Source organism: Nicotiana sylvestris, chromosome 9, assembly GCF_000393655.2.
Source record: "Nicotiana sylvestris chromosome 9, ASM39365v2, whole genome shotgun sequence".
Taxonomy (NCBI): Eukaryota; Viridiplantae; Streptophyta; class Magnoliopsida; order Solanales; family Solanaceae; genus Nicotiana; species Nicotiana sylvestris.
In genome coordinates, this window is record NC_091065.1 from 92,664,002 (window position 1) to 92,682,748 (window position 18,747).

The following is an 18,747-nucleotide window of genomic DNA, read 5'->3' on the forward strand; positions in this document are numbered from 1 at the left end:
GTACTTAGTTAACAACTAAGGACGTGACAACGTGGTATCAGAGCGAAGGTTTCAACTAAGGGAATGACGAACGGTGGAGAAATTAACGTTGCCAACACCCAAGCCAACGTCATCCAGGATGCTGCTGGCAAGAGCGGCCATAGCAAAAAGTGGAATGCCACCAACAAGAGCCAGGAGGTGCCACCTGAGGTTGTGTCAAACGAAGGGCTTACATCCCAAGAACCATCTACCACTGAGGCGAGCGAGGATGAAGTGGAGGTCCTTCCAGAGGACGTCTCGCTCGGTAAAGAGTGAGTGATGAAGATGAACGCGAGGATGGATGCCATGGAGATATTTCGCCAACGCTTGGGGAAGGTGGAAGGCACCCTTAATGTTCTTGAGGGGCACACTCTTGAAGAGATTGAGAGTATCCGAAATGACTTGGAGGGACGTACACAGACTGAGATGGAACTAAGGCAAACCATCACTGCCTTAGAGTGCAGACTCATGGAGGCTTTGAGTACTATAGATGTTATGAAGGCAAAGATAGAGTCACTCGAGGAGCATGTCAATGCTGGCATGACCGAGGTAGCCAACAATGTTGTGGTGACGAGGGAGGCCAAGATCGAGGCTCCTAAACCCCCGGTGTTCAAAGGTGTTCGTGATGCACAAGAAGTGGAAAACTTCTTTTGGCACTTGGAGAACTACTTCAGGCACGGCAAATTGAGGGACGATGAGGCCAAGATCAATACTACGGTATTGTACCTCTCAGAGACTGTCATGCTATGGTGGAGAAGGAAGATGGCCAACGTGGATAAAGGTCTAGGTACTATTAGCACATGGGATCAGTTCAAAGTGGAGTTCAAGTGACAGTTCTTTCCAAACAATGTCTTGTACGAGGCAAGGCGCAAGCTTAGGGAATTGAAGCAAACATGGAGCATACGTAACTATGTTAAGAAGTTCACTACCCTTATGCTTCAAATCCCCAACATGACCCATGATGACTTGTTGTTCCACTTCATGGACGGGTTGCAAAATTGGGCTAAGCAGGAGTTACAATGCCGACAAGTCACTGATATAGACCAAGCCATAGTGGAGGCCGAATCATTGATGGACTTCAGGCATGACAAGCACGACAAAGGCAATGGCAAGGAGTCAAAGGTTAACAATGTCAAAGGTGGGGGAGACCGTGGAAAAGGCAAGGAGATACAACAACAATACTCCAAGACTCAAGATTTCAAAAAGTCGAGTGGCCGTCAGGGCTACGCCGAGAAGAAGGCACAGGTCGAAAAGAAGGGATGCAATATATGCAGAGGGCCACATAGCTTCAGGAATTATCTTGACCTCAAGAGCTTCAGTGCCATGGTACGTGAGCGGAAGGAGCAGCCACAAGGAGAGAGTCCGGGAACCGCACAGTTGGGTATGATCGGATTATATGGTGCTGTCACGAAGCAAGCTATCCAACCTACCAAGAATGGCAATCAGTACGTGGATCTCACTATCAACAACAAGCCCGCTCGTGCAATGGTGGACACTGGAGCAACTCATAATTTTGTGACTGAGGCTGCAGCAAAGAGACTGGAATTGAAGCTTGCTCCAACCAACTCTCGCATCAAGACCGTGAATGCCGAGATACAAAATGCTCGTGGGGTAGCTAATGGAGTTGGTGTCAAATTGGGAACTTGGAAAGGTATGACAAACTTTACCGTAACCGCTATGTATATCTTCGACATCATACTGGGACAAGAGTTCTTTAGACATTGTCATACTTTAATCGACCCCTACCTCCAACGTCTCTTGGTTATGGAGCGAGAAGGAGCTTGCATGGTACCTACAGAGACTATGCCACACAGACAGATCCAAGCACAACTCTCAGCTATGCAGGTTGTCAAGGGGATCAAGAAAGGGGAGCCCACATTCGTGGCAACCATTGCAAGTCTAGAGGAAGACAAGAATTTTCAAGAGACAGTGCCGCCTTGCATAGAGAAGTTGCTTGAAGAGAACAAAGATGTCATGCCCGAGGAGTTGCCTAAGCACTTACCGCCTAGGCGAGAGGTGGATCACAAGATTGAGTTGGAGCCAGGGCTAAACCACCCGCATTTGCCCCATATCCTATGGCACCGCCCGAGCTGGAGGAGCTCAAGAAACAATTGAAAGAGTTGTTGGATGCTGGTCACATTCGCCCATCAAAAGCACCTTTCGGCGCACCAGTATTGTTCCAGAAGAAGAAGGATGGATCGCTGCGTTTGTGCAAAGACTACCGAGCACTTAATAAGGTCACCGTGAAAAATAAGTACCCAATCCCGCTCATTGCTGACTTGTTCGATAGACTTGGGCAAGCCAAGTACTTTACCAAGGTAGATCTTTGAAAGGGCTACTACCAGGTTCGCATTGCGGAAGAGGATGAGCCAAAGACAGCATGTGTGACGAGATATGGAGCCTTTGAGTGGTTGGTGATGCCCTTCGGCTTAACCAATGCACCGACCATATTTTTCACCCTTATGAACAAGATCTTCCATCCCTACCTTGATCAGTTCGTGGTAGTCTACCTAGACGACATAGTCATCTACAACAACACCTTGGAGGAGCACATGAAACACTTAAGGAAGGTTTTCCAAGTCTTGCGAGAGAACGAGCTATACATCAAGAGGGAGAAATGTGAGTTCGCGCAATCAAAGGTGCACTTCTTGGGCCATGTCGTTAGCAATGGCGAGCTACACATGGACGATGCTAAGGTACGTGCTATCCAGGAGTGGGAGGCACCCATAAAGGTAACTGAGTTGAGATCCTTCATTGGCCTTGTCAACTACTATCGCCGGTTCATCAGTGGATACTCAGCAAAGGCCGCACCATTGACTGAGTTGCTAAAGAAGAACAAGCTATGGGTTTGGACGGAGCATTGTTAAAAGGCGTTTGAAGGCCTTAAGATAGCTGTAACAGAGGATCCAGTCTTGGCGTTACCTGACTTTGTCAAGACTTTTGAGGTTCACACAGATGCCTCAGACTTTGCCATTGGGGGTGTCCTGATGCAGGATAAGCATCCCTTCGCATTTGAGAGCCGCAAGTTAAATGAGACAGAGTGACCTTACACAGTACAAGAGAAGGAAATGATTGCCATTGTGCATTGCCTTCGTACATGGAGACATTATCTGCTCGGGTCGAGGTTCATGATCAAGACTAATATTGTAGCTACTAGCTACTTTCAAACACAGAAGAAGCTCACACCAAAGCAGGCTAGGTGGCAGGATTTCTTAGCCAAGTTTGATTATGCACTAGAGTATAAGCCGGGAAAAAGTAATGTTGTAGCCGATGCCTTAAGCCGGAAAGCCGAGCTTGCTGCAATCACTTCAGCGAGATGGGACATTCGGGAGGCTATAAAAGAATGCATGCAGCATGATCCAACAGCCAAACAACTTATCGAGTTAGCTAACAAAGGCAAGATGAGACAGTTTTGGATAGAAGACGGCATACTACTTACCACAGGTCGGCAGGTTTACGTTCCTAAGTTTGGAGACATTAGACGACGGATCATACGGGAGAGTCATGACACAATGTGGGCTGGTCATCCAGGTCAACGTCACACCAGGGCCTTGGTTGAGTCAGTCTACTATTGGCCATGCATGCATGACATAGAGTGCTATGTGCAGAATTGTCTTGTCTGTCAACAGGACAAGATTGAACAACAACAACCCGGAGGACTTTTGGAGCCACTACCAGTTGCAAAGCGTCCATGGGAGAGCGTGAATATGGACTTTATCACTTGCCTACCAAAGTCTGATAGTTATGGTACTATTATGGTGGTCGTGGATAGATTTTCCAAATATGCCACCTTAATGCCCGCCTCACCGGTTGCACAGCTAAGGAAGCCGCCAAGCTATTATTTAAGAACATGGTAATGTATTGGGGCTTACCAAGGTATATCATCAGTGATCGAGACCCCCGCTTCACTGGAAACTTTTGGAGAGAGTTGTTCGATATACTTGGCACGAAACTGCACTTTTCTACTAGTTTCCACCCACAGACGGATGGACAAATGGAATGGGTCAATGCCTTACTAGAATGCTACTTGAGGCATTATGTAAGCGCACATCAGAAAGATTGGGCAAGGCTTATAGACATTGCCCAATTCTCTTATAACTTTCAGCGGAGTGAGTCCACGGGGTGGACACCATTTGAGCTAGCCACAGGCCAACAACCACAAACTCCACATTCAATACCAGCCGCGTTCGAGGGAAAGAGTTTGGGGGTTTATCATATGGCCAAAGGATGGGAGGAACAGCTTGACACTGTTAAGTCATACTTGGATAAGGCAGCTAAGAAGATGAAGAAGTTTGCGGACCGTAAGCGGCGTCCCACGGACTATAGAGTTGGGGACATGGTCATGGTGAAGTTTAACCAAGACAGTTCAAAGCACTACGGGGCATGCATCAGAATCTGATTCGCAAGTATGAGGGGCCATTTAAGATCGTCGGCAAGGTAGACAAGATCTCATATAAGCTTGCCATGCCATCGTATCTTAAGATCTACCTTGTCTTCCATGCCAGCATGCTTAAGCCATATCATGAAGATAAGGATGATCAGAGTAGGGGCCAATCAAGTCGAGCGCCAATGACTATCACCACCTCGCATGATCGGGAGATTGAGGCTATCATAGATTACCAGGCTAGGCAAAAACAAGGGCAAAAGGCCACCGCTATGTTCCTCGTCTAATGGAAAGGGCAATCACTGGAGGAGGCCACGTGGGAACGATATGAAGACTTGTGGCAATTCAAAGATAAGATCCGAGAGTTTATGCAGCAGCATTGCGCCGCGGTCGTCGCAATATTGGGTGGGGGAGAGTGTGATGACCCGCCATGTCATCATGCCACATAAACGCCATTTGGCATTTATTAATGCCATGTGGAAGCTTATACAAGAAGAATTCTAGAATTTGTGAGAAAATTCTAGAGAGGTATGGACATTTCCTTAGGAAGAAACTAGATCCTTATGGATTTGCTAGGAAAGTCCTTGGAATCTTCCAGGCTTGTAGAGAATTCTAGAAAAAGCCCTTATCTTGTAAATATCAAGGACTTGTGTAATAATTAATATTTACACACTAGCCCCTAGAAAACTAGTATATAAAGGGGGCCATTCATTTGTAATTCATCAAGCAAATAATTCAAGTTCTCTCTAATACAAAGCTTCCTTGAACAATTCTCTTGTGTTCTTTCTTCCATTCTCTTAGCGATCTTAAAGGTAGTAAGGCTGACTTGGCATAGCAAGAACATGAGCAAGTTGTGCAAGATCATGAGCGAGTTGTCAAGTGCCGCACGTGTACTTAGTTAACAACTAAGGAGTCAAGTCACTGATATAGACCAAGCCATAGTAGAGGCCGAATCATTGATGGACTTCAGGCATGACAAGCACGACAAAGGCAATGGCAAGGAGTCAAAGGTTAACAATGTCAAAGGTGGGGGAGACCGTGGCAAAGTCAAGGAGATACAACAATAATACTCCAAGACTCAAGACTTCAAAAAGTCGAGTGGTCGTCAGGGCTACGCCGAGAAGAAGGCACAGGTCAAGAAGAAGGGATGCTATATATGCGGAGGGCCACATGGCTTCAGGAATTGTCCTGACCTCAAGAGCCTCAGTGCCATGGTACGTGAGCGGAAGGAGCAACCACAAGGAGAGAGTTCGGGAACCGCACAGTTGGGTATGATCAGATTATGTGGTGCTGTCACAAAGCAAGCTATCCAACCTATCGATAATGGCAATCAGTACGTGGATCTCACCATCAACAACAAGCCCGCTCGTGCAATGGTGGACACTAGAGCAACTCATAATTTTGTGACTGAGGCTGCCACAAAGAGACTGGAATTGAAGCTTGATCCAATAAACTCTCGTGTCAAGACCGTGAATGCCGAGATACAGAATGCTCGTGGGATAGCTAATGGAGTTGGTGTCAAATTGGGAACTTGGAAAGGTATGACAAACTTTACCGTAACCGCTATGGATATCTTTGTCATCATACTGGGGCAAGAGTTCTTTTGACATTGTCATACTTTAATCGACCCCTACCTCCAACGTCTCTTGGTTATGGAGCGAGAAGGAGCTTGCATGGTACCTACAGTGACTATGCCACACGGACAGATCCAAGCACAACTCTCAGCTATGCATGTTGTCAAGAGGATCAAGAAGGGGGAGCCCACATTCGTGGAAACCATTGCAAGTCTAGAGGAAGACAAGAATTTTCAAGAGACAGTGCCGCCTTGCATAGAGAAGTTGCTTGAGGAGAACAAAGATGTCATGCCCGAGGAGTTGCCTAAGCACTTGCTGCCTAGGCGAGAGGTGGATCCCAAGATTGAGTTGGAGCCAGGGGCTAAACCACCCGCATTTGCCCCATATCATATGGCACTGCCCGAGCTGGAGGAGCTCAAGAAACAATTGAAAGAGTTGTTGGATGCTGGTCACATTCGCCCATCAAAGGCACCTTTCGGCGCACCAGTATTGTTTCAGAAGAAGAAGGATGGATCGTTGTGTTTGTGCATAGACTACCGAACACTTAATAAGGTCATTGTGAAGAATAAGTACCCGATCCCGCTCATTGGTGACTTGTTCGATAGACTTGGGCAAGCCAAGTACTTTACCAAGGTGGATCTTCGAAAGGGCTACTACCAAGTTCGCATTGCGGAAGGGGATGAGCCAAAGACAACATGTGTGATGAGATATGGAGCCTTTGAGTGGTTGGTGATGCCCTTCGGCTTAACCAATGCACTGGCCACATTTTGCACCCTTATGAACAAGATCTTCCATCCCTACCTTGATCAGTTCGTGGTAGTCTACCTAGACGACATAGTCATCTACATCAACACCTTGGAGGAGCACATGGAGCACTTAAGGAAGGTTTTCCAAGTCTTGCGAGAGAACGAGCTATACGTCAAGAGGGAGAAATGTGAGTTCTCACAATCAAAGGTGCACTTCTTGGGCCATGTCATTAGCAATGGAGAGCTACGCATGGACGAGGCTAAGGTACGTGCTATCCAGGAGTGGGAGGCACCTATAAAAGTAACTGAGTTGAGATCCTTCCTTGGCCTTGTTAACTACTATCGTAGGTTCATCAGTGGATACTCAGCAAAGGCCGCACCATTGACTGAGTTGCTAAAGAAGAACAAGCCATGGGTTTGGACGGAGCATTGTCAAAAGGCATTTGAAATCCTTAAGGCAGCTGTAATAGAGGAGCCAGTCTTGGCATTACCTGACTTTTCCAAGACTTTTGAGGTGCACACAGATTCCTCAGACTTTGCCATTGGGGGTGTCCTAATGCAGGATAAGCATTCCATAGCATTTGAGAGCCGCAATTTAAATGAGACAGAGCGGCGTTACACGGTACAAGAGAAGGAAATGACTGCCATTGTGCATTGCCTTAGTATATAGAGACATTATCTGCTCGGGTCTAGGTTCGTGGTCAAGACTGATAATGTGGCTACTAGCTACTTTCAGACACAGAAGAAGCTCACACCAAAGCAGGCTAGGTGGCAGGATTTCTTGGTTGAGTTTGATTATGAGCTGGAGTATAAGCCAGGAAAAGGTAATGTTGTAGTCGATGCCTTGAGCTGGAAAGCCGAGCTTGCTGCAATTACTTCAGTGAGATGGGACATTAGGGAGGCTATAAAAGAAGGCATGCAGCATGATCCAGCAACCAGACAACTTATCGAGTTAGCTAACAAAGGAAAGATGATACGGTTTTGGATCGAAGACGGCCTACTACTTACCACAGGTCGGTGGGTCTACGTGCCTAAATTTGGAGACATTAGACGACGGATCATAAGGGAGAGTCATGACACAATATGGGCTGGTCATCCAGGTTAACGTCACACCACGGCCTCGGTTGAGTCAGTCTACTATTGGCCATGCATGCATGACATAAATTGCTATATGCAGACTTGTCTTGTCTGTCAACAGGACAAGATTGAACAACAACAACCCGGAGGACTTTTGGAGCCACTACCAGTTGTAGAGCGTCCATGGGAGAGCGTGACTATGGACTTTATCACTTGCCTACCGAAGTCTGATAGTTATGGTACTATTATGGTGGTCGTGGATAGATTTTCCAAATATGCCACCTTAATGCCCGCCTCACCGGTTGCACAGCTAAGGAACCGCCAAGCTATTCTTTAAGAACGTGGTAAAGTATTGGGGCTTACCAAGGTATATCATCAGTGATCGAGACCCCCGCTTCACTGGGAACTTTTGGATAGAGTTGTTCGACATACTTGGCACGGAACTGCACTTTTCTACTACTTTCCACCCACAGACGGATGGACAAATAGAACGGGTCAATTCCTTACTAGAATGCTACTTGAGGCATTATGTAAGCGTGCATCAGAAAGATTGGGCAAGGCTCCTAGACATTGCCCAATTCTCTTATAACTTGCAGCGGAGTGAGTCCACAGGGCGGACACCATTTGAGATAGCCACATGCCAACAACCACAAACTCCACATTCATTACCATCGGCGTTCGAGGGAAAGAGTTTGAGGGATTATCATATGGCCAAAGGATGGGAGGAACAACTTGACACTGCTAAGCCGTACTTGGATAAGGCAACTAAGAAGATGAAGAAGTTTGCAGACCGTAAGCGGCGTCCCATGGACTATAGAGTTGGTGACATGGTCATGGTGAAGTTTAACCTAAGACAGTTCAAAGCACTACGGGGCATGCATCAGAATCTGATTCGCAAGTATGGGGGGCCATTTAAGATCGTCGGCAAGGTAGGCAAGATCTCATACAAGCTTGACATGCCATCGTATCTTAAGATCTACCCTGTCTTCCATGCCAGCATGCTTAAGCCATATCATGAAGATAAGGATGATCAGAGTAGGGTCCAATCAAGTCGAGCGCCTATGACTATCACCGCCTTGTATGATCGGGAGATTGAGGCTATCATAGATTACAGGCTAGATGAAAACAAGGGCAAAAAGCCACCGCTATGTTCCTCGTCCATTGGAAAGGGAAATCACCAGAGGAGGCCACGTGGGAACGATATGAATACTTGTGGCAATTCAATGATAAGACCCGAGAGTTTATGCAGCAGCATTGCGTCGCGGTCGTCGCAATATTGGGTGGGGGAGATTGTGATGAACCGCTATGTCATCATGCCACATAGGCGCCATTTGGCATATATTAATGCCATGTGGAAGCTTACATAAGAAGAATGCTAGCATTTGTGAGAAGATTCTAGAGAGGTATGGACATTTCCTTAGGAAGAACCTAGATCCTTATGGATTTGCTAGGAAAGTCCTTGGAATCTTCTAGGCTTGTAGAGAATTCTAGAAAAAGCCCTTATCTTGTAAATATCAAGGACTTGTGTAATAATTAATATTTACACACTAGCCCCTAGAAAACTAGTATATAAAGGGGGCCATTCATTTGTAATTCATGAAGCAAACAATTCAAGTTCTCTCTAATACAAAGATTCCTTTAATAATTCTCTTGTGTTCTTTCTTCTATTCTCTTAGAGATCTTGAGTGTAGTAAGGCTGACTTGACATAGTAAGAACGTGAGCAAGTTGTGCAAGATCGTGAGCGAGTTGTCAAGTGCCGCACGTGTACTTAGTTAACAACTAAGGACGTGAAAACGTGGTATCAGAGCCGTGTCAATTGGGAGTACGTGAGTACTATCGATGCTATGAAGGCAAAGATAGAGTCACTCGAGGAGCATGTCAATGCTGGCATGACCGAGGTAGCCAGCAATGTTGTGGTGTCGAGGGAGACCAAGATCGAGGCTCCTAAACCCCCAGTGTTCAAAGGTGTTCGTGATGTACAAGAAGTGGAAAACCTCCTTTGGCACTTGGAGAACTACTTCAGGCACGACAAAGTGAAGGACGGTGAGGCCAAGATCAATACTACGGTATTTTACCTCTCAAAGACTGCCATGCTATGGTGGAGAAGGAAGATGGCCAACGTGGATAAAGGTCTAGGTACTATTTGCACATGGGATCACTTATTCTTCACGGTGACCTTATTAAGTGCTCGGTAGTCTATGCACAAACGCAACGATCCATCCTTCTTCTTCTAGAACAATACTGGTGCACCGAAAGGTGCCTTTGATGGGCGAATGTGACCAGCATCCAACAACTCTTTCAATTGTTTCTTGAGCTCCTCCAACTTGGGAGGTGCCATACGATATGGGGAAAATGTGGGTGGTTTAGCCCCTAGCTTATTTCATGCCCGAGGAGTAGACTGGCGGCAATTGTGATTGACACGATAGGCGGCTCTTGTGGTTGTCACGTCCTAGGTTGTTAACTAAGTACACGTGTGGCACTTGACAACTCGCTCACGATCTTGCACAACTTGCTCACGTTCTTGCTATGCCAAGTCAGCCTTACTACCTTTAAGATCGCTAAGAGAATGGAAGAAAGAACACAAGAGAATTGTTCAAGGAAGCTTTGTATTAGAGAGAACTTGAATTGTCTGCTTGATGAATTACAAATGAATGACCCCCTTTATATACTAGTTTTCTAGGGGCTAGTGTGTAAATATTAATTATTACACAAGTCCTTGATATTTACAAGATAAGAGCTTTTTCTAGAATTCTCTACAAGCCTAGAAGATTCCAAGGACTTTCCTAGCAAATCCATAAGGATCTAGGTTCTTCCTAAGGAAATGTCCATACCTCTCTAGAATCTTCTCACAAATGCTAGCATTCTTCTTATGTAAGCTTCCACATGGCATTAATATATGCCAAATGGCGCCTATGTTGCATGATGACATGGCGGGTCATCACACTCTCCCCCACCCAATATTGCGATGACCGCAGCGCAATGCTGCTACATAAACTCTCAAATCTTATCTTTGAATTGCCACAAGTCTTCATATCGTTCCTACGTGGCCTCCTCCGGTGATTGCCCTTTCCAATGGACGAGGAACATAGCGGTGGCTTTTTGCCCTTGTTTTCGCCTAGCCTGGTAATCTATGATAGCCTCAATCTCCCGATCATGCGAGGCGGTGATAGTCATTGGCGCTCGACTTGATTGGCCCCTACTCTGATCATCCTTATCTTCATGATATGGCTTAAGCATGCTGGCATGGAAGACAGGGTAGATCTTAAGATACGATGGCATGTCAAGCTTGTATGAGATCTTGCCTACCTTGCCGACGATCTTAAATGGCCCCTCATACTTGCGAATCAGATTCTGATGCATGCCCCGTAGTGCTTTGAACTGTCTTGGGTTAAACTCCACATTCATTACCAACCGCGTTTGAGGGAAAGAGTTTGGGGTCTTATCATATGGCCAAAGGATAGGAGGAACAACTTGACACTGCTAAGTCGTACTTGGATAAGGCAGCTAAGAAGATGAAGAAGTTTGCGGACCGTAAGCGGCGTCCCACGGACTATAGAGTTGGGGACATGGTCATGGTGAGCGAGTTGAGCAAGTTGTATATTGTTGTCATTTATGAGTAAAATGAAGGAGTGATATAAATATAATATCCAATAAAGAGATACCTATTAGTACAATTTTATAAAGCAATTGTGAGATAAATAAATTTCTTTTGTATATTTTGTATTTGATTTATACATAATAATTATATATTATACAACTTATTTACAACTTTTATACATTATTTTCACCTAGTTAGATACAACTGCAATATCATACAACTTAAATATAATTTTTATACAAATTTTATACAATATGTCTTTTGTATATTTTATATCTGATTTATACATAGTAAAAACAAATTTCATACAACTAATTTTACATTATACAACTTATTTACAACTTATCTATAACTTTCATATATTATTCTACCCAGTTAAATACAACTACAATATCATAAAACTTAAATATAATTTTTCTACAAATTTTATACAGTATGTTTTTTGTATATTTTTGCATCTGATTTGTATATATTTTGTCTGTGTTGTGTGCTTCTTCTTCTCAAATTTCAATTAAAACTTACTCTCTTAATACAATTTTGATACATATCAACAACTGTATGTAAAAAGATTGAATTGATAACTTAAATACAAATTGTATACACGATTCATACATTATACAATTATTTTTCAACTTTCATACAATATTCAAATAAAAACATATATATATATATATATATATATAACTATAACATAATATAATTTACATATAATTATACTACAAATTTCGTAAGTATTGTATGTCATGTGTTCTTCTTCTTCTTCTTCTTCTTCTTCTTCTTCTTCTTCTTCTTCTTCTTCTTCTTCTTCTTCTTCTTCTTCTTCTTCTTCTTCTTCTTCTTCTTCTTCTTCTTCTTCTTCTTCTTCTTCTTCTTCTTCTTCTTCTTCGAGTTTCAATCTGAAATTCAACCAAAATTAAGTCTAATCTTCACCAAACACCCTCAAAATTGAGATATAAACTCCAAACAATATTCCCAATTGTTTGCAACAACACTCAATCCAAACAAATAATGGTTTTTGAAAATCAAAATTCAAATTCAAAGCTTTTTAATGACTGTCAATGGTGGAGAGTTAAATACCTTCAAAATTTATTGATTGACAATTTCAATTTGAATACCAAATGTGCAATATTACTGAAATTTAAACACCAATTATGTAATACCTTTAGCTCTACATTACTGAAATTTCAATAAGCGTAGAATTACTGCTCTTTCCCTTTGCTCTACATTACTGGAATAAGGGATTGAGAGAGAGAGAGGGAAAGAGAGGGGGGGGGGGAGGGAGGGAGAGAGAATTAATATGAGAAATAATTGATTCCTTATTCAATTTCTAATATAAACGGATACTCATTTAATTCCTAAAATATATATAATTAGTAAATTGTATATGCTATGTAATTAAATTGAAACTTAAACACGAAGGGTAATAAAGTTTCAAATAGTGTGTAAGAAGGTAAAAATCCCTTTCCTCGCTGGCTGTGTTGAGATTACTTTGTTGTATACATATTTCTTCCCTGGAAATTATTCAATAATATTTTATTAATTCATTGGAATTGATGTTCTTTTTATGATTTCTTGAAGAGACATTTCCTCATTATACAATTTTACTGAAGTGGCATTGGATTGCACATGACTATTCATTTTTTCGGATCCAGCCACAGCCATGAGAGCAAAAATTGTGCGGGCTAGTCCTATTATTTAAAAATAGTTAGTGATTTTAAAATAATTAAAAAATAGTCATATTTTAATAAAAAAGTAAAATTTGATAAAAATATCCCAACTAAAACATAAAAAGTTTATTTTGGAGTTTGGATTTTATAAGTAAATGATGATAACATAGTGTTGATTGATGAGACATGAGGCATCGTCAATGAGAGGCTGGAGGTTTGGAGACAGGCCCTTGGGTTTAAGGGTTTCAAGTTGAGCAGGACTAAGACGGAGTACCTAGAGTGCAAGTTTAGAGTCGAGCCGACAGAAGCGGGATTGGACGTGAGGCTTGAATCATAGGTCATCCCCAAGAGGGACAGTTTCAAGTACCTTAGGTCGGTTATACAGGGGGATGTGGAGATCGACGAGGATGTCACATACCGTATAGGGGTGGAGTGGATGAAGTGGAGGTTAGCGTCTGGAGTCCTATATGACAAGAAAGTTCCATCGATTCTCAAAGAAAAATTTTATAGAGCGGTAGTTAGACCAGTCATGTTGTATGGGGCTGATTGTTGGCCAATTAAGAACTCACATATCCAGAAGATGAAAGTAGCTGAAATTAGGATGTTGGCACACTAAAATGTATAAGATTAAGAATGAAGATACTTGGAAAAAGGTAGGCGTTGCCTCCATGGATGACAAGCTATAAGAAGCAAGGGTAATATGGTTCGGGCATGTTCAGAGGAGAAGTTCAGATGCGCCGGTGAGGAGGTATGGGAGACTGGCTTTGGTGAGTACGAGAAGAGGTAGAGGGCGGCGTAAGAAGTATCGGGGAGAGGTGATCAGGCAGAACATGGTGTGACTTCAGATTACCGAGGATATGTCCTGGACAGGAAGTTGTGGAGGTCGAGCATTAAGGTTGTAGGGTAGGAGGTAGTTGTGCATATTTTTACGGCGCACCATAGTGAGGCTAGTCTGTTAGGAGATTATTAGTGGTTAATGTTAAGTCACATGACTCATTCGTTCCTCTTAGTGCCAGGCTTTATTTACTGGTTATTGTTTGCTTTTCATCTATTTTCTATTTTTGGTGATGTTGTTATCTGTTACATTGTTTCTATTGATGGTACTGATATATTGCCTCTTTTCCTCTTCTTTTCATCTTCATTCGGAAACAGCCTCTCTATCCCCTCGGGGTAGGGGTAAGGTTTGCTGCGTACACACTACCCTCCCCAGATTCCACTAGTGAGATTTTATTGGGTTGTTATTATTGTTGTTGTTGAATTTTATAAGTAAAACTCTAGGATAGTGTGCTAGAGTTCAGAACTCCCTGAATGTAAACTCCAATATTTTTTCCTTAGTATAGTTCAAACTTCAGAATATTTTTCTTGAACTACAACATTTTTACTAAGCTCAAGCATTTTTTTTCTTGTAGTTTGAATGGATACCAATATCTTTTTCCTAAACTCTAACATATTTTTTTACACTATACTAAACTTTTCTTGAGTTTTAAATTGTGCTATTTCAAACTTCAAGAAAAATATTTGAAGCTTTGAACTGATGTTTCAGTCACGATGCGTGCACTAAAATAAGTTAAGGGGTCAAATAGTTTTATGACCTATTACAAACTTCTTTTTTACTTTTATGATCTCATTCTTTTTTTTATTTTTTTTACACGTAAGTGATCTATCTTTTAGACATAATAGATTTAAAAAGATATTTTCTTAATTTTAGTATTGTAAAAAGCCACAAAGGCCTATTTCCTCTAAGTTAAGGGAAGTTCTCATGTAATTCACACCTCTTCTTACTTGCAAAAGGTTCTTTATTCAAAGAATTTCATCAACTAAAAAACATGCACGAAAGCGTTGGTTGAAAAAGGCAGATGATGAATATAAAATCATTCATGGTAGTAAGGAAGCTGAGGCGAATCACGATTTAGATTTTCTGAATTCTACCTATTGCTCCCAAATACACACGCAAGTATATATGATCAACAAGTAAAATAATGATGAGTAGAGTGTTGAACCCACAAAAAGTTATGTTTAACTACCTATCAATTTCACTCAAGTTGTTATTCTGTCAAGTCAATCAAAATTGAATTTGTGTGATTTATATCTAATCAGTAAATGTAGCAGTTAATTAAATTAGCAGGTAGAAAATAGTTGTTTGAGAATTCAATAGAGATAAGCATTCCAGGGTTTGTGATTGATTCACCAATCCTATTGTGTTCTAACTAACTCTCATTTTCATACAATTAGCTTATTGTTGCTAATTAATAGAGCAGAGTATACTCATAGTATTCTCCCGAATTACTACTCACCAGTCCAAACTAGATTAATGCCTACACTCCTATGGAATTAATCTATCAAGAACACATTAAGATCACAATATTAAATTAAGCATGATGATTAGGTATATTCCTATCCTAGCCACAAATTCGTCTCCCCCCTCCCCACGTTAGAGTTACGATCATGCCCTCTCCAATTCTTCTCTAATCTAAACGTAGCTTTCCCAAGCGTAATTTAGATAGTTGATAGAACTTGACCATCGGTCAGCCAATCAAGCAATTAAATACTGAATTAAAGAAACAACTATGTTATAACGAATCATAATTAAGAAGAAGTTAATGTCAAACAACAATATTCGTGGATAAATCACAACCTCAAAACTAATTGTTCTTAGCCACTCATGATAATATTAAATAATTTTACAAGTGTTTTAATTATTTAAAATTCTAAGAATAATGAAGAAAAACTGAGAATCGTTGCTCCCGAGTATTCCATGCTTGTATTATTCTCTCAAAGTGGCGTCTACCTCTCCAAAATAGGTTTAGACTTCTTTTTATACGATTTGGGGGTCATGTAGGGCCGAAACAAAACCTTGTCCCAAGCGAAATAGGAAAAGTTTCTACCCTAGCATCCATGGCAGCGCAACGAGCTGGCCGTGCGCTGGGCTGAATGCCCAAAAAAATTCACTTCTAGTTTCTGTGCCCCAGGCATCACGACACGCTGGCCTGGGCACTAGCCTGGGGAAATTTTCTTCTTTTCTCCTCTTTTTGCTTCAAATCATTCCCTTCCATCTCACATTGCTTTCGGGTGACTCCTACACATAGAAATACTACAAATGAGCATAAATCATTACATTACTCATATAAATCCATGAAAGATGAGTGAAATGCGAGGCGACATGCATATAAATACACATACTTTATGCCAAATATTAATACCCCATACTTAGATTCTTGCTCGCCCTCGAGCAATGTAACTCTTTACTACACCCCAACAACTTTACACATCAACTATGGAGGAGCAATTCATCTTCAATCATACATTCTACCCTTGACTATAATTGATATTGGCAGTTAAGCATGGGCATACATAACTCACACTCTTCATATTCTTAACATGCCAAAGTATAAGCATTTCAATTCAATCAATTTCAACAATGTATCCATAACCACCTCGCCTCAAAAGCCGACTCGTTACCACTAAGCATCACCCAACAAGAGAAGTAAACAATATTATCTATCCGCAATGAGACCATGTTCCCTCACCAATAAACAAGAGAGTGAATATAAAGATGGTCCACACATTCAAGTATAACTTTGAACATAATTTAGGGACATCACACAATTGAACAAACGCAAAGAAGTTCGTGTGTACCCCGTGGTTGTACTATAGGTTTGCTCATAATGTATATCTCTACTAATCTAAGCTAACCAAGTCTAGGATCAATTAGGTCTTTTCGGGTTGTAATATAGGCTAAGGGACGTAGGATAAATTTGGATATTAATTGCTAACCCTCCTAATCACTTCAATATATAACACTCAACACTAAAGCACATATTCTTCTCAAATAATTCACCTTGCTATAAAACCATAAACAACTTAGCCCTTTTTTGTTTAAGCACTTATAGATCTCCACTAGCCCGAATTAAGAAGATTAGGATGTGTGCTTTCCTTTTTGGAGGATCAACATTCTTCACAATTCTTCCCCTGTATTTTTTCTTTTTTTTCTTTTCTACACACTCTCCCTACATTAAGGTTTTCAGCTAGTGGCCCTTCATAACTTTAGTGCACCTTCTGGTCCTCCCATGGTTCCACTCAAAAGCTACTTCCCAATATCTCACCTTACTTCTTTTAGCGGCTAAGTGCGTTTGGAGGTAAAGGTTCAACAAGCTTAAGTTAAGAACAAAAATAAGGATATAACTTGCAATGCGGGTGCCAAAGAAAAGGTCTACAGGCTCAAATGAGCTAACAACAGAAATTTTCATTTGTAAGTGACAAGTACATCCATGATCAAACGAATAAATGCCTATTCCATCTCCTATACTAGCACAATTAAATGATTTCACTTTGATTAATACACGGGGAAAGTTCTATACTACACAAGATAGCAAAGAATATCAACAGCTCCTCTCACATACACATTGCACATGACTCAATCAAGATAGTTCTGTTCAACTCTCAAGTCAAGCAAGTACACATAGTTGAGAAATTTAAGCAACAATGCACTAGATGACATACGAGTCAAGCAACTGAAAGAAGGCGTCACACAGTAGGCTATTCACTTTCAACTTCGGCATCAAATTTCAAATCACATACAACAGGAAGATAAATCGCATGCCATAGCCTAAATGTGCTAGCATCAAACATGTCAACATGTATCTAGAGAAACTCCATTTTCCTTCCAATCCTAACCTTAAAAATATAGAAAAATACCTGATTCAAATTACACCCCTTGAAAAAGAATTGGCGCCCAAAGAAAAAAAAATAAAGGAAATTACTACCCAACAACCACTAATAAAAATACAAGATTTTTTTGGTATTTTTGTTTTTAATAGGACCGTAATGCCTCAAGAAAGTTGTCCAAGAGATCCATCGTCGAAAAAAGTTCAAATTTTTCTGAATTTTTTTCTTTTTAATTTTTTTTCCACTTTTTTTGTCTACTAACTCTAACACTAGACTACTTCTAAACTAGAATTATGACTATTAAAAAAATGACAGAGTTTATACAATTACAATACACAGAAAGTTAGTCCCCTACGCTACTTATTGAATGCATAGTCCCCGACGCATAAATAACATCAAAATAAAGATGAGGTGGAAAGAAAAACTCCATGACAATCCTACCCCTCTGGGTCATACTCAGATCCCTCGTCATCAGACTGCACACCGGCCAAAGTTCTAGCCTCATTATCATTCGCACCAAGCAACACAAATGCCATTGGCCCAGTAACCTCATCATCAATAACACCCTCATCATCTGACCAACAACTATGTTCTCATCTTTAGACGGGTGAATGGGACTGCTAAGCGCGATCCCCAACATCTGTTAGGGATATAGCAGATATGCCCTAGATCCAATCTCATATTTGATGATTTGAACATATTTTTGTGAACGTTATTCGATATAAAAATATATGGCATTCTTTTATCATAGTTATTATTATTTGTTTGATTAATTTGATAAGGTCCTAGATTAAATTTTGAGGCTTGTCATTGTGATAGAGATCATGATAATGAGAGCAAATTCTCTTACAATTTAATCTAAATTTGTTCTTGATCGTAGGATTATTAATTTGGACATTAGTAATCCCGTTAGATCAATATTTATGTGATCGTCGTTATGGGATAAAGATTAGTTGATCTCATTAACTAAATCACATAAATAGATGATGCATATAGAGATATGATCATTGAACCGAC

The 18,747-nt window shown here is 41.3% G+C and overlaps 2 protein-coding genes across 2 annotated transcripts; both read left to right on the forward strand.

Annotated features, from left to right (window-relative positions):
• Nucleotides 1–315: 315 nt before the first annotated feature.
• Nucleotides 316–3,062, forward strand: LOC138868123 (uncharacterized). Its single transcript, XM_070157562.1, has 4 exons — nt 316–805; nt 1,157–2,034; nt 2,514–2,750; nt 2,889–3,062. Exons 1-4 carry the CDS (start codon nt 316–318, stop codon nt 3,060–3,062), a joined length of 1,779 nt encoding a protein of 592 aa, XP_070013663.1.
• A 950-nt stretch (nt 3,063–4,012) lies between these two features.
• Nucleotides 4,013–4,417, forward strand: LOC138877918 (uncharacterized). The gene has a single exon (XM_070157563.1). The coding sequence runs from the start codon at nt 4,013–4,015 to the stop codon at nt 4,415–4,417; it is 405 nt and encodes a 134-aa protein (XP_070013664.1).
• Nucleotides 4,418–18,747: the final 14,330 nt, after the last annotated feature.